Source organism: Protopterus annectens, chromosome 10.part0 (genome assembly GCF_019279795.1).
Source record: "Protopterus annectens isolate FY-2018-M chromosome 10.part0, PAN1.0, whole genome shotgun sequence".
Classification (NCBI taxonomy): Eukaryota; Metazoa; Chordata; order Ceratodontiformes; family Protopteridae; genus Protopterus; species Protopterus annectens.
Genome location: NC_056744.1, coordinates 1,684,740,687 through 1,684,768,240, shown reverse-complemented (window position 1 = coordinate 1,684,768,240; position 27,554 = coordinate 1,684,740,687). Strand labels below are relative to the sequence as shown.

General features: G+C 38.2%; 1 protein-coding gene across 2 annotated transcripts in view; it reads right to left on the bottom strand.

Moving 5' to 3' along the window:
- Window positions 1–1,486: 1,486 nt before the first annotated feature.
- OSBPL10 (oxysterol binding protein like 10) overlaps window positions 1,487–27,554 on the bottom strand; it is a 546,334-nt gene continuing 520,266 nt past the window's right edge. For both annotated transcript variants that reach the window (XM_044086441.1, XM_044086442.1), the window contains exon 7: window positions 1,487–2,709. In XM_044086441.1, coding sequence (XP_043942376.1) covers window positions 2,647–2,709 — 63 coding nt within the window. In that variant the 3' untranslated portion in view covers window positions 1,487–2,646. The remainder of the gene's footprint in view (window positions 2,710–27,554) is intronic.

Below are 27,554 nucleotides of genomic sequence, written 5' to 3'. Positions count from 1 at the left end.
CTGCTAATTTTCTTTTTACTGTGATTGATATTACTTGTGGTAAAAAATCTAACAAAACTGGTTGGCACTCTGTTAAATTCAAAAGAAAAAAAGTGGATTATCAAACTGGGCGGTCTTTTCTCACCAGGGTTAAATGACAAACTTTAGGATTGACCAATTACAACTGTGTTGAGTGTATTTATAGACAGCTTTGATTTTGCTTGTGTTACACTGATGAAGGCTGTGTATGTGGTACCAGCCGAAACCGGTCTGTGCAATTTTTGCTGTTCTTTGGATTTATGAATTAAATTTCAGTTTTTTGAACTGGGTCCTGTCTTGCTGGCTTAATTTTTTCTGATTTGTCCATCATTTAACATGTCGACCATTCATATATTAATTTAAATAGTAAATTCTTGGTCCAAGTGTTCAGTGCTTTTATTTTATTGGAAATGCCCAAAAACAAAGACTGAAAATACTGTGAATGCTTTCATGTGCTACTCAGGCCTCTTCAGAATGTGAAAAATCAAACACTTTAAATTAGCAATCCATCTGTATAGGGTGGCAGCGGTATAGCAGTTGGCATTGCTGCTCACACTGCCTGCTTTTCCAGTTTAGTCTCTTGCTTGGTGCCTCCTGTGAAGCATCTACATGTCCTCCCTTTGTCTGACTGTTTTTTCTGCCAGCTAGTCCAGCTTCTTCCCATATTCCAAAGAGGCTCTGTAGGTGAACTGGTAATCCTTCAAGCTGCCTGCAAGTGATCATCTGGTATGTCAATACTCACATGTACCTAGCAACAGACTAGGATCCCATCCAGGATTAGTTCTCTAACTTACACCCAATGAGTGCCACAATAAGCTATGGCTCCCGTTACCATGGATAAGTGGATAATGCAAAACTACTCTGTGTGTGTGTGTGTTTAATTCCCATATTCCAAAGAGGCTCTGTAGGTGAACTGGTAATCCTTCAAACTGCCTGCAAGTGATCATCTGGTATGTCAATACTCACATGTACCTAGCAACAGACTAGGATCCCATCCAGGATTAGTTCTCTAACTTACACCCAATGAGTGCCACAATAAGCTATGGCTCCCGTTACCATGGATAAGTGGATAATGCAAAACTACTCTGTGTGTGTGTGTGTGTGTGTGTGTGTGTGTGTTTATATAAATATATACACACACACACACATGTGCGCGCACACAAACAAGTATGGTAAGAAAACATTCTCAAATTCCCACTGTATTTAAGCTCCACACACCAGTGCTTACCTGGAACAATCACAGAAGTGTATGCTTTGAAGTGGCTCACCTGTATAACATAGTTAAACACCTTTTCTCTTCAGATAATCCAGCAAAATAAGCCATGCCTTTTTCATTGTGCAATTGCTGGATCATGATCATGTTGTGCCTGACAACCATGAATTGTTACAAAAAATTACATTGTATGTGCTGTACAAAATAAATAACACAGAACTGAGCTGCACTAATTGTGCATGTAGCAGTCAGTAATAAAAAGGCACAAGTCTAGTTTACTAAATAAAAACAAATCTGGACATGTAATACCATATTTTTTGAAAAACAGCTGTATGTAGCATGAAATGCAAATAGTGGATAAATGGGCATCTCTGGTACAAAGGAAATAAAGTTGCCAATTACCAAGCAACACAGAATCTAATAACTTTCTCAATGACTGTAACATTAATGCATGTAAATAATTCATCCTATAAATGCTGAACAGAAATTATGACTATATGATAGCCTGTAGTACCTTGACAACCATCTTCTCCTCCTATAGTGTTTTCATTCTATATAGTTTAATCACAGTGCTTTCATTTAAGAGTTATCTTAGTATACAACATATTTCTCCATAAAAAACAAATCATCCAAAATATTCTCATACTAAAGCCCTTTCTACTGCAGAACATTTAGCTATCAGTAAAGTATTTATTTTTAAACAACTGCTATTTTGATACAAGTTTTTAAGCAGTTCCTTTAGACTTCTTTTGAATAATAACTAATATGGACTGAAAGAGGGGCTATCACACCATTTGGGCTCCAGATTGACAAGATCTGAACTTTGGCAACACAAGCTAAATAAATAGTATGAAAGCATAATAGACATGTGGTGCAACATGAATGAATATTTCTTTGGAACGCAAAATGAAAATGAATGCTATAATGTGACAGACAGTTAAACTAAACACAATGGCAATTTCAGACTATTCAACACTGGAAAATGGTACAAGATAATGAATAATGCCAGTTTTCGTCCTCTTTGAATGATCATGGTACATTACCACTGCACAGTCTTTTGTGAAACAGTTTGAACAGTGAATGCCTGGCAGTGGTAAGCCACACTGTATAAGTGCATTAAAAGGTTTTGACAAAGGTGAAAAATAGAACATTTCTAACAATAATAAAAAATTATTAGCTATTAAATTTAAACACAAGTTCTGCATTAAGACTACATAAGAAAGCTTTTGATTGGCAAAGAGTTGTGGGATGTTTTGAGATTGGGAGCCACTCTGCCCAACTTTATTTACTGCATTATTTGACTGTCTTTATCGCACTGGTCCCTACTTCTCTCAGAAAAGTGCTGCTCCTGGATGCAGAGTCATCTGGAGGAACCTTTCCAGATTACTCCTGATACAGTCCACTTACGGGGGCAATTAATGTGCAGTATCACCTCGGTGTGTCTTCCAGAGGGGACAGAAATACTCCCAGCCATCACCCTGTAATGTAAAACACAATTAATCAACTCCTGAGTTAATCAAACTGCAGTCCAAAAAAATGAAAATTATCATAATCTAGCAGTCAGGCCTCAAGATTCTAAGCAAAATATAGAATGCTAGTTAGACTTCTGCAGCTGGACTGGCTATACTGTGTCTGTTACTCAACACTGAGCCAAACTGCCTTCATCTTCCTTATTCTCACTTTCAAAAAAAAAAAAAAAAAACTTTGAGGGTCACAGCAATATCATTACTTAAGCCTGTGGAAGAGCTTGTGGGATACTGCAACATCTTTATAATTTGAAAGCTGCCTGCTAAGTACAAGGTACTCATTAATTAAAAGTGCACATTACTCATAGTCTGGCAGTTAGCACTCAGAGCTAAAGCTCTGACTTGTTATTGAGCTGCTTCTCCTACCAAAGGTAAAGAGTTTTAATCTTTCCACCTTCATTTGGCTACTGTGTGACCTTGAGCAAGTCACCTAACCAGCCAGTGCTTTGGGACAATTAGAAATTTGTACTAGACTACTTAATGGTCTATTGTATTGTATGCCTAGTGACTACCTATGAACAGAGTAGGCAATTACCTATAAACACTGTGTGCTGTGCAGCGGGCCGGTACAGCACAGAATGGCATACCAAAATCCTGTACAATTCATATGGTATGCAAACACAATGGAGTAGGACATTGTAAGCTGTCTTACCCTATTGTGTAGGCACCATGGTGTAAACATGCAAATGGCACTCTCTTTGACTTTATATGATTCACATACACAACACTGTCAAAGGAATGGCTGGTCTCACTGGGGTAACCAGTGACAGTCCAGCCACATACAATCCAATGGTGCTGTACTTATCAGTACAGCAATCGTCCTTCCTTTATATGTTGCTCAGCAGACAAAGCTGATACAACATACCAGTGCTAAGAAAAAAAAATCATCTTTCCTTGCATGATAGAAAAATCCCCACCAGATACAAGATTCCCTGTGGTGTAGACATACCTGCTACCATAGCCAGACTTGTCCCACTTCCACACAGTAAAGCTGGTCAGCTCCATCCAGCTGGAGCCCTCACAGCACCAGATCCCCATCTTTACCATAGTATGATAAGGACCATAGCTCTTATGACCTGCCTAAGTGTAAAACATTTAGGAATCACTCCTAGGCATGACAGTGGAGCACAGCACACTGCTTAGGAAGGCATTATGCACCTTACTAAGTAACTATACACAGCTTCTCATTATACAAGTGACATTCACACAACTTTTGAAAATACCCTTCCTGAAATGACACGTTTGAATTTTTAATGTTCCTCTTCTTATTACTTACCTGTTTCTTTCATTCTCGGCAATGTCTCCACAATGTCCTATGATCAGAAAACTAATTTTCTTATTAGTTTTAATTATTCCACTACCATACACTGACTAGCTATCATGTAATCTATCTAGATGGCTAATTTTCTTCTAAAATAAGTTTTCACCCTTTTCTTATTATCATAAAGCCCTAAACACCATTAAATCCTCAGGTAGTTTTGCCTCACTCATTCTGTCAGTTTCTAGTCTTATATCACAATTACAGTCTCCACACACATACATTATAACATCTACCTTCTTTAAAGTCTAACTTGCATCCATCTTTCCTTACCTACTCCCCTTTCCAGAATTTCCTCCTTACTTTTTACCAATAATAATAATACCATCAAACACTCTTCCAATACAAATGAAAATATTCATTTTTTTCAGATTTTTTGCTTCTAAATTTGGAAAAAAAAAAAGAATTTGCTCTCCTACATGTAAATCATATCGCAATTTAACTATTTCACCCAATGTTAATATTGCCTCTCTTCTTAATCTTTAAACTGTTTGCATTACTAGAAATTAATTTCATCATCCCACTTAGTTTTTTTTTTAATGCTATTTTTTTCTCCACCTCTCTTCTTTTTATACCACTTGTCCAAGTGGACAGTTTCTTAGCTTCATGATCCCTACCCTCTGTTTCCTCCCTGATAGAAGAGTATTCAGAACTCTGTAAAGCAAAAAGTTTTTTTCCATTTGCTTCTATTCCTCTTTCAGATTCACTCAACATGGATCACTACACCTTCTGCTGCTTCTTGTTTTTATCCCCTAAGCCTTACTCCTCTTATTGCTAATTATTCCCATTCTTTTAACCTCTTCTTCCTGCTCATATGCACTTTTCACTGAGCAATCTGGCCAGCAATGAGCTCCTACTCTACATCATGAGCACCAATGAATGTATTCAGTGAAAATGTCTCGTTTGCACCACTTCCTAAATTTATGTTCATTTCTAGCTATTGGTGCTTCAATCTGACATATGTAACATCTCAGAGGCTGCCCTTATATCAGACAACCCCTTTCTGTTCTTTCACAATTATCAGATTCTCAGTAAGGTACATTCTGCTTACACACATTTTATTTACAGATCACCACCAACCACAGTTCACATTTTTGTTTTGACAAGTACTGTATTCTTCATATGTATCAGTGGTGCAAACATGACCTTTGATAAGATTCCCATAGTTCAGTTGCCATGTTAGGAGGTTAGCTACCTTCTAGGGACAGGCCACAGGAGACCCTGCAGGACAACAGTGGCAAAGCCTGCTCTGATGCTGGCTAAAACGTCCAGTCTGTAGTACTTAGAAAAGGTGGGCACAAAGGACCAAATGTCTGCCTTCAGAATGGTCAGGGTACCTGCCCCTTTAATAAAAGCAGTAGTAGTAGCAGCTGTGGCTCTAGAAGAAACGTGGTCTCACAAGCACTTTCAATGTCTTCCAGGAGTAGACTAACAAAAAGTAATATACTGATGCAGCTGTTTTAATCTAAATTTTCTTCCTTTTCAGCAAAGTAAGCAAATAAATAATAAAATGTCACCTTTCCTCATATTCTTGATTTTATGCAAGTAGTATTTTAGTTATCTATAGTTAAAAGTGAATGCCCAGAATGTAGTATCCATCCCTCCTTATTCTATGGATAACAGTAAAAGACTGGCAAGCAGATAAGACTAGTTAGAAACTAGCTTTGTCAAAGCCTTTGACATGAAGGAGCAATCTGTACACAAGCTAAGAGTGTCCTTATTGAAAACTAAGGAGGACTCTATACATAAGGGCCTTAAGTTTAGAGATTATTCTGACTACAGTAACTACCAGCCAATGGGCTATTTTCCATGTCAGGAGCTTTAGGACAGCATAAACTTCAAGCCCCATAGTGAAGTCATTATTCTTTTAGGGAAGCTTAGATGCGGAATTCACCTGAGAAAATTTACTGATAGCAAAGAGACCACAGGGAGGGCGGACGGTCCATGGGTAGACAGGCAGAGAGAGCAGACAAATGTACCCTCAATAAAGTAAAGGTTAGCCTTGCCACAAAGAGCTCAGACAAATGTCTTCTGAAAACAGATGCCTAATGGTCAACTCATCCATATTGTCAGTCTGAGGGAGTGCAGATTTAGGTGTACCAAAGGCCCCTTTAGCTGGGTTCAATGTTCAGGCAATTTCAAAGGCACAGGAAGGCAAGCAAAAGAGGGTGGCTACCTCTGGTAGAGGATGTTAAAGGGTCTGATTACAGCTTTAAAAGAGATGATGATGACATGACAATCAGCCTTTCTTAAATCCTAAGCAAGCTTAGTTGAGACACATTTTTTTCTAGTTCTCAACTTCTGGGACTTTTTAGCTGTCCACATGGGGGTGGAGGTCCCAAACAGGGACGTTGTCCAAGGTGCTAAGTGACCTTGTTACAGCCCTGGGTAAAGCATCTGGTTTCTACACTGCTGTCTGCATCAGAAGGGAGAACCAAATTAATTTTTATCAATGTGCTTTGTTATGCAGCACTTGATTAAAAGAATGAAAATGAATAACAGTAATTAAGATCAAATAGTTCTAATACCATCAAATAAAGAAAAATTAAGTTAACAGAAAGATCTATCAGCTAATATACCACTGTAGTAAATATTAACGCAAACAGGTAACAAATGCATCCTAAAAGAGTCAAAAACAAGTTTAAAGAATTAAGTAGTGTCTTAATAAAGCTAGCACCAACAGCCATTAATGCAAATATTCAAACAGCAGTTCTAAAAAAATATCCCATAATCAGGTTATAAAGCACAATAAATCGGAAGAGTTCTGCATATCCTAAAACAGCAAAAAAAAAAAAAAAACACTGCAGATTGCTGTCTATATTCACTTAATGTACATCAGAAGTCACTGTATAGAATAATACACTCTTTCTTCTAACACAATATTTTAAAGGAATAAGCCCACACTGGCACTCTCAAAAATCCACAAAGTTCTCAGTCATCAGCCACTAGTGGGATGCCTCTTCATGAAACAAATTTCATCTCTGATCAATAATCCTCTAGAAACACCAATGACATCGTCACTTGCACCCTCCATCTACTCCAACAAAAAAGAAAACTCCAGGGACCAAAACATCAACCACACCACAACAACAGTATCATCACTCATGCCCTCACTCTACAACAAAAGGACTGAGAAGTAACAATGCCTTACTCACAGCAAATATGAATCCCACAGCCCTACAGTGTTATTACCAGCACTTCTGGGCTCTCCTCACTTACTTGCCAAACTGTTTGGGGGAAAAGGGAATTTGAGGATAATCATATAGAAATGGACCCATCTAGCTGAAGAATTCATCCACTGTCAAAGCCTCCTTGTATGGTACACCAGAAAATAATTTCTTCAATGGATTGTTGCTTGGAGAGTCAAAAAGGTCTACTTCTGCTGTGCCTCTCTTGCAAATGATATCCAGAAAGATGCCCATCTAACATCTGCTTGTGAGAATTTGCAGCTGTGCTGCCCAACTAATCTGCCAAGGTGTTGTGCTGAGATAGAAAGTAAGAAGCCCTTAGTGTAATTTTGAGTGTACAGCAACCTCCCAAGCTTCCATGGTCTGTACACCACCACTGTGGTAAGAACTAGACGAGCTGCCCTTGCAGGCTACTATCTGTTACAAAGTATAAAACCCTTGGTTTCCAGATTGGCTAGAAAACGCAGCATGCCAGGGTCAGTGCTGAAGTGCCTGTTTAACTGGTTGCTGTCGAGTGCTCTGTAACCTCAGGCAGACCAAGACGGATCCCCAGGCTTATTCCAAGGCATCTATGGTTACAATTCAAGTCTTGGTAGCCTGTTTGAAAGGGACATCCAAGTTCATCTTTATCTGTTGGTTTCCCATGAGATCTTTTGATCTTTTGGCTTCTGCAAAAGAATAAAGAAACTGACATCCACAAGGAATGTTTGCTCGTGCCACTCACTTCTGACATATCACCATCATTTTTTCATAAGCAGCCTCACCACAGGTAGTATGAAGATGGCTGATGCCATACATCCAAGGATCCTTAGAAATAAGTTCATGGGCTCTTACTAAGCTTATGGACAAGAAGATCATTGAGAAGCTCAGCCACACTACCCAACACTGATGGGAAACTCACAATGTCCCCCATTAAGTAGATTTTCCTCTCACATCCCAAGTAAAAATTTGCAATTACCCATCCAGTCCTCTAAAGTGGTTTTAAAGGTTATGGGAGTACTTTGACATGTAAGGGCAGCCTACTCCAGAAACAAACTATGTTGTGTTAGGTATCTGTCAAGCCATTTTGAGTTGACGATGTGGTACTACTGATCTAAGTCTCTGGAGCATGTGTTTACTTTACCACTAGTTCCGCTTAGGGGAAGGCATTCAATGAGTGGTGGGTCACACATAGCATAGAAAGGCTAAGCAAAGATTCCATAAGGAGTCAGTGCTCAGTAAAGGGACAAGACTAAATCTATCACAGTAGCTAAGGGTACTGTGCCTTAAGATCTTTTTGGCAAGGAAATGCTGATATCTCTTGAGATGGTTTAGGTGCTTAGCAAGGTACACACCAAAGGGATATTATATCTAATGGCAGGCCTAATAATGGAGAAATAAAATTAGACTAACTTCTTTGGACCTTGTGGAGATACCATGAAGGATACAGTGTGCAGGACAGAAAGGTTTTCTAACCACCACAGAAATAAGGTAATCAAAAGAACTACCTGTTTTCAAGATTGGCCCCCGAGTTCCTGACGAGTGTGTCACATTTAAGTGGAACATTATCTACATAGTCAGAGTACTGATGCTAGATTTACCACAGGAAACTGTGCAGCATTTTTTTATGTGGAGAGTAAACCCATGATTAACACATCAATCACTTGTTTCACATAGCTCTTGCTGGAGATAAGTATCTGAATGATATCTGATAAATGTCAGTAATGTGGAATAATCATTAGACATGGTTAGCCAAAGTGTATTGATATTGGCTTTTATGCCATAGAAGTATATACAAAAAAAGGAGGCGGCCCAGGTCAGAGATATGTGGAACACCACTGGTAGCACTTTTCTAGCTACAGCAAATACCCCTGACATACCTCTCAACCTGGAAACATCAAAAATCTGGAAAAGGCCCACAAAAAATAGGTACAAATCTGTAAGTTGATTAACGTAAAAATTGCATACATAATTACATAACCCCACCCACTCCACTGGAATTGTGGGATACCAACTTTCAAATACAAACTGAAGAACAGACAACCACAATATGGCACCAGTGTCCCCCTGCAGCCATTCCAATGTCCCATTACCTGGATAATTCGCCCCATTTACCATAAACACTAATGTGTGCATAATACTGCTTTACTTCTACAATAATTATTTGGATTTTATTTTTACATTTTACAGCACAATGCACAAACATTAACATATCTGCTAAACAAAGTAATACTGTCTCACAATGACAATAGATTTGGCATTAAAACGTCTCTGCCCTTGAAACTCACACCACATCAAAGAAAATGCATTTGGCCAGTGGTGGATAAAGATTAGCTTTGGGCTGTTTACAAATCATAGGTCCCCTGCACACAAAACAAGAAACATACATGCATTCTTTGATACACCTTCCTGACTTTAAATTATAATGCAGCACACTTGTTAAACTTAAGTTAGAGCACATTTTAAATTCATTGTCTGAACATTTTTCCAGTAGGGAATGAAACAAAATGCATGAATCAATAATAACAAAACTGCCCAATTCAGAACACTTCCATCATAAAAGTCTACTTACACACACACACACACTGTATATATATATATATATATATATATATATATATATATATATATATGTATATGTATGTGTATATATATATATATATATATATATATATATATATATATATATATATATATATAATGACAGTAGTGTAAGCCATAGGCATCTTGCACAGCTTCTCACACTTATTTTCAATTTCATTTTTTGGGGGGGGGGGCAAAAGGCCAAAAACCAGGAACACATTTTAAACATTGCTTGTATAAATTAAAGTTACATTGCTTGTATAATTTAAAGTTGCTAGAATAAACTGTTGTGTTACCACCATGCATTTCACAGCCAAGTCTTGAACCCAGGACCCTGTGCACTACAGTCAGAGCAACATACCACTATGCCAAATCAGCAGTTTCCTGAAAGAAGATAGGAAGACTTAAACTTAAATGACTATCATTTAGTGAACTCAGTTCTCACGATAGCTCTCAACCTCTTAGCACAAACAAGTGGACAAACCCAATAATGGGGGAATATAGAATTCAGTTCTTCTCACATAGCTCTCAACATCTTTGCACAAAAAAACTTGGGCAAAGGCAATAATGGGGGGACTACAGCCCCAAAATAGGGCCAAATTTCAAATAGTGATCTTATAAACTTAGAAAATTGCTACAATAAAAGGTTTTGTTAGCATAAATGAAGTCTGAAATTCAAATGCTTGTCATTATTTAGTGAATTCAATCCTTCAGTGATTTGCCACAAAAATCCTGAAAACCACAGATTTAATGAGGAATACAACAAAAATACAAGGCATAAATTCACAACTGGCTAGGGACTTAGGCTATTTTTACCTGTACCCAAGGTACAGGGTTTGAGCCTCAGTATCTCTAGCCACCAGGTGTACTCCCAGGGGGCATTTACACACACACACACACACACACACACACACACACACACACACACAAAATCGGGAAAGTGAAAAACGGGGCTTAGCTGAAAATACCTTGAAATGAGTCCATTCAGAAACAGTAACAAGCTTAGCTGAAAATACCCCGCAATTTAGAAGCAGTAACTAGCTTAGATGAAAATACCTTGAAACGAGTCCGTTCAGAAGCAGTAACAAGCTTAGCTGAAAATACCTTGAAACGAGTCTGTTCAGCAGCAGTAATAAGCTTAGCTGAAAATACTTTGCATTCAGAAGCAGTAACTAGCTTAGATGAAAATACCTCGAAATGAGTCCGTTCAGAAGCAGTAACTAGCTTCAGCTCGAAATACCCCCATAGCTTAGCTCTAACAGCAGTAACCACACACACACACTTCTAACTCCAGAAAGTGAAAAACGAGTTCAGAAGCAGTAACTAGCTTAGCTCACGTTAAAATACCTTGAAATGAAACGAGTCCATTGAGAAGCACTAAATATTTTGAAACGAGTCCGTTGAGAAGCTTTAAATATTTTGAAACGAGTCCGTAGCTCTAACGCCAGTAACTGATATGGAAATAACTAAGCAGTCCAATTAGAATATAAAAATACATGGCTAGATGTGCCATTTTCTTCCTGCTTGCAGCATTCAAACAGTAGCAGCCAGCCGGAAATGTATGCACCTGAGCCCTTGAGCTCAATTCCAACAGGCTGGGGCAGCTGACATCAATGCACAAGTGAGGATGTCAGCTCAAAAAGCAAAAGAAAAAAAAAAATAAAAAAAGGGAAAAAAATCGGAAATGAAGGGGTGCCACTTGGGAATCGTGACAACCCATTATTTGGACCCCAAAACTTGGTAAAAAACAAGTAATTTGGTAGAGTTGGGAAGTATGACCCCTGATGTTAACAGAATGGACTCTGTCACACAGACAGTTACCTATCCATTTATCTATCCAGCAAGATATGTATGGTTTAATGTTCATTTGGAAGAGTTTATCAATAATCCCTGCATTGCGGATAGTGTCACTGGCCTTCCCAAGGTGGACTGCATTCCTCTTATCAATGGTCTCAGAAACCCTTTCAAAGAACTTAAGAGTGAGAAGGTATGACCTGCTTTTTTACAAAACCAAACTGGTGTGTACACAGGGATATAAGCTTATTATGTTTTTATTTATTAGTTCAGCTATAATACATTCCATAGCCTTGCAAATAATACCACTGAAACTATTAAGCTGGTCATTCCCAGAGTTAGTAGAGGGGCCACATTTATATGCAAGGACACCGCAACAGCTGTTCCCATACCTTTTGGAAGTAACTGGTGAAGAGACCCAGAATGAATAGTTAGCAGAATTTTTCTTCTAGACGAGATTTAGCAGTTATCAGATGACCTTCCAGGAACATTTTCATGACCCAAGGAAGTGGTATTTTTCATTTCTGAAAATTTCAAAAAGAACTTGGATCAAAGCAATTTTGGGAAGGGAGGTGCAAAAGAGAATGGAGGGATTAAGACAGAAAGGATGGGTGGGGTGAAGTTGGAATTGAATTTAGCTGCAAGAACATTACCAATGTTAGAGTCACAGAAGGGGGTACCATTAGAGATATGCTCATTACAGAATTGTTGGTTATTTCTAAGCTTCTTAATCAACTTGAAGAAGGCCATTTAGTTGCCTTCTGAATTAGCTGCAACCCCAAGTTCACAGCTGGCCTTGTGTTTCCTAATGAAATGTTTGAAGAACTTACCAGCTTTAAATACCTTTAATGATGACTAAGTGGACATGGTTTAGAGATAGCCAGGAGCTTTTTTTCCTTTTTCTTACACAGTTTGTTGGTGAGGTAGTTCCACAAAGTGGGTTTTGCTTTAAACTTGCCATTATACTTACGTTGGACTGGTACAGATACCTCAGGACATATTTCTGAGAATAGAATTCAGAGAAGGCAGCAGCTTCAAATACAAAGCTTGCTAGGGAGCTATTCCATTTGTGATCATCAATAATATCAGCAAATAAGTAACTGGTCTTGAAGTAATCCATGAATGCAGATTTATTAGGAGCTGCCGAGCAGGTAGACATTCACAAAGACAAACAAGGCTAGATGGTCAGACTTGACTACTGACAGGGTAACAAATGGGGTGACACAATTAGGGGAATCATTTGTGAGGAACTCATCAAGAAGATTAACATCTCTGGTGGGCAGTGGGACATTTTGGTCAAGTGTATTTGCACTTATATTTCAGGATGTATATTCAGCAGACTACTAGGGACAAAGGAAAAGGAGAGTAGTAATACTGATTGCTTAAGTGGCTCCAATAGTGATAGAAGAGGAAAGAAAAGACAACTGTAGATTTGTAGCAGTAAGGGGCTATTGGTAAGGGAGGAGGATTATGATTTCATGTATTGACATTCAACTATAGGCTGCTATTTTTCGGAGAAATAATCAGCTTTTCGTAGTAAATATTACTTATTGGTGGGGAATGGGACTTGATTTTCAATAGTGAGGATGTATCAGGGAGACCTAAAAGGGAAAACACAACAAAAAAGGGTAGATTTCTGAAAATATGTATGAAAATATTTGGTATGGAAGAGGTGAATTCAGTTGTAGGAGCTTGGACAGAATTTACATATTATTCCCGAAGGCACACTGGATAAAAACTGAGATAAAAATGTAGGGTGATGAAGTAAAACTGAGACACTTGTGCTTTCCCACCTACAGGTTGAAAAGAGAGAAATTTAAGGAATGGGTAGTGGAAATAATTCAAAAATTATTAAGGAAGATAGAAATTTCTTCAGAAGGGATAGCTAGTCAATGGGATAAAATGAAAAATGAGTTTAAAAACAGGTTAGAAACGAAAGAGATATGGTTAAGAAGTAGTAAGAATTATTTAGAGGGGCTGACAAAAATAAGAGGAATCTCACAGAACAAGAGAAGCAGCAACTGAGAGTGCTAAAGAGAAAACAAATATGCACTTGAATCTTTCTAAACTCATGCATATTATCCAACTATTTTTTTGATAACTCAAGAACATAAAAAATTATTAGCACAATAACCTGGGCAACAGAAAGTAAAAAGGGTTGTCACCATACATAGGGAGCCTATGACAAGTAAAATAACTAGAGATCTTATACAAGTATTAAAGAGATATTTTGGTAATTTTATGAAAATTTGTATAAAGCAGAGGACTGTGGGAACCAAAAAAGAGCACAAATGGAAATATTTATGGAAGACTTAATTATGGCAAGGTTAGAGAAAGATGAGGCTCAACAACTAATATTTAAGATAGGAGGAGATGAGATAAAAACAGTGATGTATAATCAATCTGCAAGATCATCTCCCAGAACAGATGGCATTTCTGTGGAAGTATGGAAGTTAAGAAGGAAGAAAGTGACAAAGATCTGGAAGATTTTGTTTAGTAGTATTTTAAATGGAGGGAAAAGCAGCATTATCTTGAAAGAAAGTTGTGGTGGCTGTATTACCTAAAGATGGTTAAGACCCATCAGACCCAGCTTCATATAGACTCATTTCAATTTGAAACCATGACTACATAGTATATGTCTGTACTAGCTAAAAGAATGGCAAAGGTGTTGCCGAAATTGACATATATGGATCAATATGGTTTTGAAGAGGGGAGGCAAACATTTGACAATATTAACTGAACAGTGATGATCCAGGAGGAAGGAGAATGTAAGAAAGTATTGCGGTTGTCAGTGGGTCTTGATGTAGAGAAAACATCTGACAGAGTAAGCTGGGATTTCATGAGTAGGGCAATGGAAGTATCTGTATTCCCCTGATACAACAATAAGATTAATTAGGAGTACAAATGACAGACTGAAGAAAGAATTAAAGTGGAAGGATACCTCTTTGATCAGTTGTGTTAGGAGAGAGGAACCAGGCAGGGGTGTCCTCTTTATCCTCAATTTGCTTTATATTTAGAGCCACTAAAAAAAAATAAAGGACTCCAAAATTCAAGGATATAATTGGTAAGGTGATCAAGAAAGGTCTTTATTTGCAGAGGATATTATTTTGTACTTCATTAACCCAGAAAATGACATTCTGTGTTGTAGAACATTTCAAGTCTATTTAGGATATAAAATTAATGAAGATAGAACAAAGGCCGCAGTTGTACATTGTGTGTCACACATTGGTTCAGCTATACCCATATTTATAAGGACACAATTACATGAAATATTTAGGGGTATGAATTACAAAGGCTTCTGTTATGGCAGCTATGGATATGTGGGAATAGACTAAACAAAAGACATTACAAAAACTGAGAATCTGGAAGCGTTTGTTTATGGATATAGACAGTAAGATACAAGCAGTGATAATGCTTTCTAGTCCATTTACTTTTACATACAGGTCATGCATATTTTTTAACAACCAGAAGAAAGGTTGTGGACAAAAATTAATAGAGCTGAAAGAATTTATCTAGGAGGGTTCAACCACAAGAAAGGTTGTGGACAAAAATTAATAGAGTTGAAAGAATTTATCTGGGAGGGAAGAGGGCAATAGTTAAGTGGGATAAGCTGATCCTTCCAAAAGAACAAGGATGTTTAGTATTACCCATTTTGAAAGAATATTTTAGCGCTATGCTGTTAAGGTTCATATATACAGCACAAGCAGAAGGTTATAATTCAAAGTGGAAAAGGATGATGATGATGAGGCGGGGGTGGAGGTTCAAGAAGAAATATGGCGAGAGTGGGACTTTGGATGCAAACCCTTAAGGAGAACAACCATACAGCATTTTATATAAGCAAAGTTGCTTAAGTATTCTAAGAACTAAGCCATTGCGAGAATGGTAAAAGAAGAATTTGCCAAAAGAGATGACTGAAAGTAGGGATATAGAAAAAAAAATACAAGCAAGGTTGGAATTTACTGGAAAAGCTGGCAAAGGAATCAAGGTTTTGGCAAAAAATAGCTACAGAGGGAAAGGTAAGAGTGGGATGGGGCCAAGAAGAAGTTTGGACTGCCTTCCTTACCAGGGACTGATAGCAGAACAATGACAGGATATATGTATGGCTGCCAAGTATGCAACGAAGTCCAGAAGGTTTAGGATTTTGCTTGGAAGGTTTTTGCATAGGTATTTTTATACCCCAAGCTGACTTCAAAGAATTTTTCCTCAGGTAGACAGCAAATGTTGGAGGTGTGATGGGAAAGAAAGAGGTAACTGGGAACATATATTTTGAAAGTGTAATGAGATGACAGATTTTATAAATTTCCTACAGAGTATTATGCCAGAAATAGTAGGGGAGCAAATGGCTTTAACTAAGGAAATGTTCCTTTTGAGGTGAAATATAGGATCTGAACTGCCTAAACACAGTAAAGCCTTATTATATTTAATTATACTGACTGCCAAAAATGAAATTACTAGAAAATGGACATCACAATCTAAATTAACTGTATTTGAAGTATTAAATACTGTAAAAGATATAAAATAACTAGAAGTGAGATCTCTAGACAAGGGAAGGAGCAAATTACATAGAAATCAATTGAATTTGTGGCAATAATACATGCAGAATAATGTTCACAAGCATCTTTGAGGTTTAACAGAAGACAGGAGTTGAGCAATTTATGTAATGCTGGACTGAAGTACAGTTGTGATAAAGAAAACATATGTAATGTATAATGGATGTAAATGCAAAACTGTTAATAAGGAATGTTTTCCCTTCTAATGTGTGTGTGTGTGCCCATGTCTTATGTAACAATTTAATAAAGGTGTTAAAGTTTATTTGCATTTACAAAGCCTAGGAATTTATTTATTTATTGACATTTGAGTACCAGGAAAGTCCAAGTGGGTAGGAGCCAATTTTCAGCACAGACCCAGGGAGAAAAACTCAAGTATTACAAAATATATCAATAATAATAATAATAATAATAATAATAATAATAATAATAATAATAATAATAATAATAATAATAATAATAATAATAACAACACAAAAATGAATGCAATTTAAATAATTATACCAAATCAGGCATAATATGAAAATACTGGTTAAGAACATATTCAAGTTATATGACAATGAATTAAAAGAGAAATTTTAGCCAGTTTATAGAGAAATGAAAAGTAAGTTAGTATAATACAAACAGGAACTGCAATACAAGTGAGAAAAAGTGAGCTTAAGGTATATTTAGAGAGAAAGCCAGGGCACAGAAATTGATGGAAGTAATGAAGTGAGTGAAGAAGGGAGAGTAAAGAGGTGTGAGCTATGAATAGTTATTTGTCCACATTTACACATGTAGTTTATCCTAGTGTTGAGCATGAACAGCTTTTGGCAACAAAGTCTTTCAGAATACTTTTGAAGGTTTTTGAGGGAGACTACTTACCTGATGGATAGAGATGAGGAGTTCTATGCCTTAGCAACATGGTACAAGTACAGACAATACTCAGCAGATTTGATTGGTTTGTGGACAGACATGAGCTTTGATGATTGGATCATAATGACTGACTAGCGACATAATTGTGTAAAATGTTATTTAGTACTGGACAAGCTGACGGATTCTGGATAAGTGGTAAGAAGCTGTGTATATGTTAATTGATGGGGTAGTTCTAACCAATTTAGGCTTTTTTGTGCAATACAGTGGTGGATTCTGAAAGGGGTATTTGCTGAGAATTTAGCAACTCTGTTATGGCATTGTTCAAGTTTTGATTTTTGTGATGCCTGAAGGTTAGTGAGGATGAGAGTATCATAAAGAAATGTGGAGTGGAGATAAGTAGTGGGAGGTGTAGCTTTACTTGTGTTGGTGAGACAGTTTTTGACTCTATAAAGCATCCCTAGTTTTGGATGAGTTTTCCTTAGCAATTTTGTATACGCAGGTCAAATTTATTATCATCCGCTATAATTCCTAATAATTTCCTATGAGGAGTGACTTCAATGGTCATATTATCAAGATAGTGTACTTTAAATTTTGTTTTTTTTTTTTCAAGGGAGAGGGGTTTGGGGAAAAAAGCAGTAGTTTAAGAGTTGTAAGTTACAAAACCATATTTCAGTCGCTGTTAAAACTTTCCGAGTAATTTTTTGGAGGTATGCCATGTTGTCAGATATGTAAATGACTGTGGAGTCATCTGTATACTGTATTAGAGAGCCCGGTTGTGTGGTTGTGTGGAGGATGTTGATGAGAACATTAAACAGGAGGGTACCAAGGACAGAACCTTGTGGTACAATGGCAGTGACTGGGAGGTATGGACTGAGGGTGGCTTGCCATTTCACTGACTGATAGCTACTGGATACGTAACTTTTGAAACATAGAAGGGTGGGCTGAGAGAGACCTAATTAGGAAATTTGAAGTAGATGTTTGCTGTGACAAACTGTGTCAAAGCCTTTAAACAAGTCTAGGAATAAGGAGAAGACTAGTTTATTGTTATCTCTAGCTTTATTGTGAGTATCTATACAGGTAAGAAATGCAGTGTTAGTACTGTGGGAAGGATGGAAGCCATGTTGTATGGGGATAGGAGTTCTTCCTGCAGGAGATAGTTTAGCAATTGCTTTTGAATACATTTTTCATAAATTTTGGAGAAGGGAGATACGATTGCTGTATGTTTAAAGTTAGTAATGTCTGTTGAATTTCCTTCTTGTGCAGAGGGATGATGTGTGGCTTTTTCCAGAGACAGTGACTGTGTGATTCCTGGACTGACTTATTTATAAAGATTGAGAAAGGGTAGGTAATGCTACTGGCTGCTATTTTAAGGTATTCACTTCGAAGGTCATCAGTTGAAGTAAAGCACGGTTTGAGTTTAACAGTAGTTTTATATAGGATGTGAGCACAGGTTTGAAGGTGAAAGTGAATGTGGTGATATGTGGCTGCTGGGAAAGGTCAGGATTAGATGTTGGGGAATCCTTGGTCAGAGATGCTACACTATCTATGAAATAGGAGTTGAACAGTATTGCAGTTTTGAGAGGAGTTACTGGAAGAAAGGTTAGGGATGAATTTATGGTTGGGATGCAAGATTTCTTTAATGGCCGTCCAGAACTTTTTAAGGTTGTGTTTTTTTGACTTCATTAATTTGCTTTTTAGTATGATTACAAAGCATTATGAAGTTTTTAAGATACTGTGGTATTTTATATTTTTGCCATTCTCTCCATGATTTTTCCATATCTTGCATAAGCATTCTACTCTTTCAGATAGTCAAATTGCATTATTTGTTTTAAGTCTCTTCCTTCTTTGGGGTGCAAGGCTATTTACAATATTCAGGAAAGTTGTACTGAATTCATTTACAGCATTATTTAAAGGGAGGATTTTTACGAAGTTCCAGTTAATAGAGGATAGGTTAGTAATAAACATTTCTGGGTTAAACTTGTATAAAAATTGTGTACTGTTTTATAAACATGCTGTTTAAGTGGCTGTGTGAGGTGTTTAGCTGTATAGACTGAGAGATGATCTCTGGACATATTTATTATTGTTAGTGTTCATTTTCCAGTTTATGTGTGGATTGTTGACATCACCAGCATGAAAAGACTTGGGTTTGATGGTTAGGTTTTCTAAATGGTTAAAATGCTCTGCATTGGAAGGGGTCACAGACAGAATTCTACAGTGGACAACAATGTGACAATTAATTTTACTGAGTCCAACTAGAACTTCAGCCAGTTCCAGATTTGTAGTTCTCAGACCCTGGTAAGAGAATGAAGTTATGATACTCAACCCATAGTTGTTGGTGGATATGAATGTATGATCCACATTGTACCTGGAATGCTATGATTACAATGGGACCAGGTTTCAGTTGTCTTTGTTGGTAAGGAAAGAATCAGGTTTATATATTTTGTTGTTTACACTTCTGGCATTCATCAGTACTACCTTGACATTATCAAGACTGGAGAATGCTATGTTGGGATGTGCTTCATCAACCTGAAAGAGGCACTATGGGGGTAGCAAACATTTTGGCTAGTGTACAAAAAATGAGGAGTGAAAGGTGCAGGCCATCCTTGGCAAAGCAGGAGGTTCTGTTATCATTTCACCTCATGCAATCACACATTTGATTCCCCTAGAATTACACCAATATACTAGCCAGTTATTGAAGCCATTCCACTTGTACAGAGAGTTCATCTTGGTGTTGTCTTAAAAGAACTGAGCTAAAAACTCTACTTTGTCTTGGGAAAGGAACATCTTCTGAATTACTATGTTCAACAGCACTCTTTACAGGTACTAGACTGTATTTGAGTGGGTTAACAGAGAATACCAGTCTCTGAAAAACAAGCCAGGGTATAAGCTAGTGTCCTCATTAACTCCTGCTGAGACAGAGCCTGGATGAAGCACATCATTTGGGTAGTGGTAAATGTCACAACCCTTGGTTCTGCAGTGAGCTATAACTGGATACAGGTACTTTGTGAATACCCAAAAAACAGCAATTAATCCACAGAGCAGAGATACATTGGTAATGGTATCCCCTAGTCTTTGAAAACCACTTGTGGCCCTTGTGTATTTGGATATGTTAGGTGCAAGAAAACCATCAAGGCCTAAGGAAGCAGGAGGGACATTAGAGCCTGTAGCACAAACATTTTGTATTAAACTAAGGAGCATCTCCAACACAGTTGACTTGCATACATTCATATCACACCACATCCCTGACATACTAGTAACTACAGAGACTTGGTTAAAAGCCACTTTTAATAACACTGAAATTCTTCCAACATGATATACTTAGAGCTGACTGCATTGGCAAAAAGGCAGGTAGAATAGCTACCATATATCCTAATTATTTAAACATCTCTCTCTATCAGCATAATAATCCCCAATTTAACAATGCAGGAATCCTTACTTCCTTACTTAGATTTAACTAGTATAACAGATTGTGCATTACTGCAGTATATATCCTTCAGAAGCGGTCATCCTCATCATTGAGGATATATTAACCGGGATGTCCAACAAACTGCATGAAACCCTAATCTTAGGAGACTTTAATATAACCTGGTTTCAAATTATATTTGACACCCTTACTACAAGTGTCAGCCTCTACGGCTTTAAACAACTTGTAGAGACTCCAACCAGATACAATAAACCCACTAAAAGAGCATCACTCTTAAGACTGGATACTACCATCTCCCCTGTATAATGTCTCCACCACTGGTACCTTACTTGATACCTTAACTGACCATCTACCTACTTTTGCCAATAGAATTTCTAGCCATTCTCCTAAGCAACACCACTACAACTTAGTGCATAACCTAACTAGCTTCAGTGGAGAAGGATTATTTTGTTCTCTAAACTCTTACAACTGGACATTTCTAAAAACACTACCTTAGATGAAGCAGCAATAAAGAAATCTTCCTTGATATACTAAATGAACACGACCCCCATCCCAAAGAAAGAAGAGAGTTAAACAGAACCTTGCTCCTGGCTATCAAGCAAAACTAAACAACTAGTAAGACTAAGGGACAAAGCCTGGAAATCATGGGAAATGAAAACAAATCTGGAAAATTTACAATACTTCAGGCATGTCAAACAGAACCAAGACTAGCATAAAAACAGACATTAAGTCACAACTGTAGCATGAAGGAAACTAACCAAAACAATAGAAAACTCTTTTGGGCATCCAACACAAACTTACTAAACCCAGATCACAATTCACAACTGAAGCCATCACTTGAAAATTCCCCAACAAAAAAAGCTGACAAATTGAACTATCATTTTATATAACCCATCACTTCAATACCAAAAGCTAACAGTATTTCTGATTCTGTGCTAAAATCTCACAAAACCTGTTTCTCTCTAATACTGTATACACTTTAACAGTAAGAAGAAACAAAAAAAAATTCCTTAAACTGAAAACCACGAATGACCCTGGTGGCAGATAATCTTTCACCAGAATATCTGAAAATAGCTGCCAAGGGCCTTCCTTCTAATAAATAGATCCAGTGACTAATGTCATGTCTTCACAATAAGGAAAAAGGCATATATAGTGCTACTTCACAAAGGAGGCTCACCTAATGACTATGCAAATTTCAGGCAAATTGCTATACTACCTCCCATATCAACAAATCCTTGAAAAATGCATACACACTCAGTTACTACATCAGCAAAAATAAGCTTCTTTCAGCAGCAAAACATGGCCTTTGACCCAGCTATAGCACCACCCCAGCCTTACTATATTTTACTTACACCATCAATAAAAACAAACATTTCAGCAATCTAGTTTCCTCACTACTTCTTGACTTGTCAAAACCTTTTAAGTGTCTCCCATCATCTACTACTACTGCAAAATCAGCCTTCTCTAGGCCTCTGTCTTATCTCTCGTTTGTGGTTTAAAAGCTACTTATCAGACAGATAACCAAGACAGCAAGTAGCAAAATGTGTATTTCTCCTTTCTACCTGTCATAGTTTGTGTACTGCAGGGATCCATACTGGGCCCACTCTTGTTTAATGTATTCATAAATGATCTACACTTAGCAGCCAAACACACTACTCTAATTCAATATGCTGATGACTCTGCATTAATCTGCTCCACCCCTACCCTGCACTAATTACAAGAACTGACCCAAGAGTCCTTCATATCCATTGAAACCTGGCTAGGCAACTCACAACTACTACTGCCACCCCCCCCCCCCAAAAAAAAATTTAAGCTGGACCTTTTCACTTCTAAATCACACTCACAAAGTAAAGACCACTTTAATATCACTTCAACAACACTAAGACAGAAATTGTACCACACTCTAAACATCTAGGAGTCGCAACAAATATGAAATATGATCTCCATATCCAAATAAAAATCAGAAAGACACACAAAAAGCTTGCCTGCTGTACAGAGCTAAACTTTTTCTGTAAAGACAAAGCCACAGAAACAATTTCAAAATCTACCTACTCCCCACACTAGTATATGCTTCTCCAGTCTTCACAAGCCTGCCATCAATTCAGTGATCGAAACTCGAACAGTGTCGTAAAAAAAAAAGAACTGCAAAATTTGCAGCAATTTTATCTTACCATATCCACCATTGCTAAGCCCTCAGAGTACCAAACTGGAGCAAACTACCCCACATCTTTCACCAGTCCCAGCTTCTAGTAGTCCACAATCTAGTATACAATCCAAACAAATGCACAGCCCTTACATTTATGATCCAGCACCATAACCCAAGCAGAAATCCATACTCCCAAGGCAAATTTTAGTTACCGTAAGTAAATCTCTTAATACAGCAGAACTGCACCCTATTTCACACGTTTCTAAAATTTAGAAGTGTACTCCCCAAGCAAACTAAACTACTACAGACTTTTAAAGCAGATCTTGAATAGCTTCTAAGGCAATCCTGGAAATGCCAATGTTCACTCCAGGAAAAAATGTGCACATGCTCTCAAATGATCTTATGCCAACGTATGCTTTTGTTTTTGCACATGTATAGAGACATGAAGTTTATTTGTTACGACTTCCATGTTATGTTTTACTCATGTATGTATACTGTATACTATTACTGTATAGTAATTACTGTTGCTATTTGTCATGTGAAACTTGTATGGTATTTTGTTATTGTTCATCATTATTTGTCACATGGAGCTTTTTTGCCCCAGCACTCTGACGAAAAAAGGGTTCTCATAGGTTGGTACTAGGCTATCGGCCCTAGGGCCTATACAAGCCTAGCCATAATTCCCTGGCTATTTCTTCCCACACTATTTACTTCCCTGCCAAGTTAGACAATCCCAGTTAAATGTCAAATGAATAAATAACTAAATATATTTTCCTAGAGATGCAAAGTAGATAACAAATAAATGCATGCAAACTAAAAAAAAAATACTGAATTTATCAGACTCAAATTTCCCTTTTCTTGTGATGCATGTCTCTTCTTGACTAGATTCAATTTGCAGTTCCATACTGCAACAACAACAAAAATTCTTAAAACATCTAAAGTACACTTTTCTAACAAAGGAATATACTCTCCCATAACATAACGTAAGAACACACCCTTCACCAAATACACTCACACAAGCCCTCAGGGGTGTCTGGTTAGGTGTACCTTGGAAGTGTTTCTTGTACTCCTGATTCTACAGACCTCTTCAACCTTATGTTTACTGACCTTTAAAGGAGCTGCCTCCGCTACGGTTGCCCCTGCCCAAGGAGTTGTCAATGGGTTGTCACTGGGATCTTTTGAACCATAGGGATTTAGAACCCTTCTGATTCCTTTTAATGGCTCTTTGAAGGATCTTAAACTGGACTCCCATGGCAGATACCAATCTCCCATTCTGCTTGTACCTCATGAGCTTTTTTTTTTTTTTACCACTGGTCCTAAAAACAAGGAACCATCAAAGGGAGCACTAGGAAAGGATACAATGAAATTGTCCATAAAATTGTACAGGCAGAGACAAGCATGGTGTCTCATGGTCAAGCCAATGCCCTGGCTGCTCCATCTGCTGTGTTATGGTATATCTGCATGGAGACATTTAGAATGTTTAGCATGGTGTTCAAGGTGATTTGCAGATGTTTGGTAGATGCCCGAATCATGGGCTGTACAAAAGTATCAGTTGTTTATTTCCATCTGGAACCAGTTCATGTGGGTTAAATAGTGTAACAGCCATGTATAAGTGCCTGAGGCACCTATCCATTCTGTCTACTGCTCTAGACTCTTTATTATGGGGATAAACAGCAGAGGACTAATCCATGAGCTCCCAAAGATCATTCAATCCATAAGAAAACCTTTTTACCAGTACTGCCTATCCCTTAGTACTTTATCTGGCTTCCCTGGGATGGCCTCTCCAGTGTCTGGTTCCTGCCACACCTTCCTGGAGACCAAATCTATTAGATGGTCCACAAGAGGAACCAAGAGGTAGAATGGGCAGAACCATATGCCTTGAAGAGCATTTTCCTAGTCGTGAGAAGGCAGGTCATATGGTAAAGATCCTCTCTACTTCACCAATTCCAGGACTTTGCCAAAAGTGATATTTTCTGGAAAAAAAGAGCTCTTCTTGAGGGAAATGGAGAAACCTCTTCTTTTATACAAATCTATTTCAGATGTTACAGAGTCTGAAAGGGAGTCTACAGGTTTCCTTTTACATGTTCTTTTCTAGGAATCTCTGGCTGTGACTAGTCAGTACATGTAAGAGTCAGATTGCACTGCCTGCATATCTCCAAAGACTACAACTCTGTTCTGTTCCTGGGAACCTTGATGACTGGTAGTAAGACTAGAGTGAGAGGCATCTAGGGGTAGAGTTGGTGCCAAAGAAAGTTATGTTGATCGCCTGGTGAGAAGGCAATCATTTTCTTCATAGCCTTGAAGGTGGCTAGCTGCACTGAAAGCCCAGCCCTCAGAACTGACCCCCTCCTCAGCTGAAGCAGAAGTGGGTGAAGCTGAAGACTGAAGCCCCAATCTGAAGGAACTGGATAGCTTTGATATGGAGACTGGTACTGTGGGTTCAAATGCTGAAGACTCAAATAATGAAAACAGTTATAAGCAAGTTTAACCAGCAGATGTTGCCAAGGACTGAACAGTCAGTGTTCAGGTCACACTTGACACCAAAGGGGCTGGCGTTAAGTAAGGTGGATACGAAACTGTCGGCACAGGAGCTGGGATTGTTAAAGGAAAAGGATACAGGTGGAATGCTGGGGGGGGGGGCAACCCAATCCACCCTGGTAACAGAGGAGGATAGGATGATGCCCAGTTCATTCTGTCTTAAGGAAAGCCTTCTCCATGCGTTTTCAATCTGCTTCCAATGTACTTCTGAATGATCTAAAAGATTTCAGAGATAATGAAGGAGGTGGTTTGGAAGTAAGAAAGTGTGACAATTCTCTGTTGGTGGACTGAGGTTAATACATTGACTGGTGACTTGTCCTTAATCACAACAGTCTCTTAGGTAGTGGATTTGAAGTTTTGCCCTTGGGAAGGAAAAGAATCTCTCCACAGTACCTTAACAGAAGAGGAAGCCTGGTCCCCATTCCTACATTTTCTACTCTCCCCGTCATTATCCTTGTCTTTTTGCTTTTCTTGCCCTTCTGCTTACTCAGTAGGAAGGAGGCCTTTAATGATAAGAAGCTTAGAGTATTAGCTAGGGAGTGAGGTCCAAACCCCTTGCAGATAAAACCATCTTTATTAAAGTGCTCAGGGTCTAGGCAGGGGACACAGATATCATGGGCATTTTGGGTGAGAGTTGGGTACATTTTTTGAAAGCTTTGTCTATGATGAGCTAAAATAATAACGGCTACTAATATATGTAAACAAAACAACCAAAACCTTTTTTTTTTTTTGTAAACGAGAGCTAATAGATAACAGTAGTCTAAAGCCAAAGAAATAACTCTAGACAGTGACCTTAGTACCAAGCAGCTGGGGCACTAAAGATATCAAGAAAATCACAAGACAATAATCTATTGTAGTGCATGGAGCTCTGTGACTATGTTCACATAATGGTTAAATTATATCTTATTTCAGCTCTACTCTAGCTCGAGACCCAATCTTAAAAACACAATTGTTAAGCACCCCTTATGTACTGTTAATGTGTGAGTGTTGATCTCAATGTGAATTTCTTGGCATAGCTAGTTATGATCGGAGACCCAATCATAATCCTCTGTGTTAATGATAGCTATGGTAGAAATATAACTGAGCTATTTTTCCCTAAATAAGAATTATTTCTAACAGAGCACTTAACTGAGGCGAAGGTCGAGATCCTTCTGCTATAGATGCAAATGAGATTGGGGGGGCTGGGGGGGCTCAGAGGGGATTGTGGGTAAAGTCTACAGAAGATTGAGGCACTAGAGCACTGCTGAATACATACATCGAATCTGAGAAGTAGCTCAGTATCCAACTGTCAGGTCAGAATGACTGATAAAACAGGATCCATTATAAAATTATCTCAGGCGTATGGTGTAGAGGGATAAAGCCCTGAGTACAACTCAGAAGGCCAGCCTTTAAAAAGTTGCTTGGGTGCTGTGGATAATGCCAGCATGCTAATCCCAAGGCAAGGGCACAGAGACTTCATATGGCTAATCACCTCCCTGCAAGAGGAGGACTGTAAAGCACCAAAATGTCCAGGACCAACGACAAGCTAGTGACGGTAACCTTCATTAAGATGTGGGTGAAAGCTTGCACATGCAGGGGAAGGGCACAGGATACCCCAGTGGTAACATGGGTGCTCATGACGGTAACAAGGGTAGGGTCAGAGCCTTAACAAAAAATGCCTTCATTGCAGGATGCTTATGAGGACACAAACCGCCTCAATGGCTGCCAGGTTGATGTGCGCTTGAGCTGACTCACTTCTGTGCTGGGAATATCCTATAGAGAAGAATTTGAATGAGAACAACACTCATGAGGGGAGGGGATGATGATCATTAGGCATGAAAGTGAAAAACATACAAAAAAAATAAAAACATAAAACCAGAAGTGATTTGGCCAAATATGGTGAAAACACTATTACAATACAAACACTCTCTCACCAAAACATGACAGATGAACAACATGACAGATGAACCTTCTTCACAGCTTCCTTGTAAACTAATAACTACAAAATGAAGCTAAGCTCCATAAAAAATGGGAGTGGGGTATCTTTACTATAAAAGCAAATACTTAAAGATTTTTTTTTTTATTTAACATTTGTTTACTGGGAAAGTCTGACTGGGACATAGCTCATTTTTAGCGGAGGCCCATAGAGAAATGCTTCAGATGCATGTCTTTGGAATGTGGGAGGAAACCAGAGCACCTGGAGGAAACCCACATGAACACACGGAGGACATCCAGACTCTGCACAGCCGGGAATCGAACCAAAGAACCTCTTGCTGTGAGGTGACAGCGCTAACCTCTGCAGTACAATTATCCACAACTATACTTCTGCTCCTCTGCTTTACAAGATCTTATTTTGATTTATAGGTTCATAGGTACGTACCAGGCTAGCTGTCCTTGTGGGCCATTTTAAACCTATCAAATTTCCCTTTTTCTGCTCAAAATAACC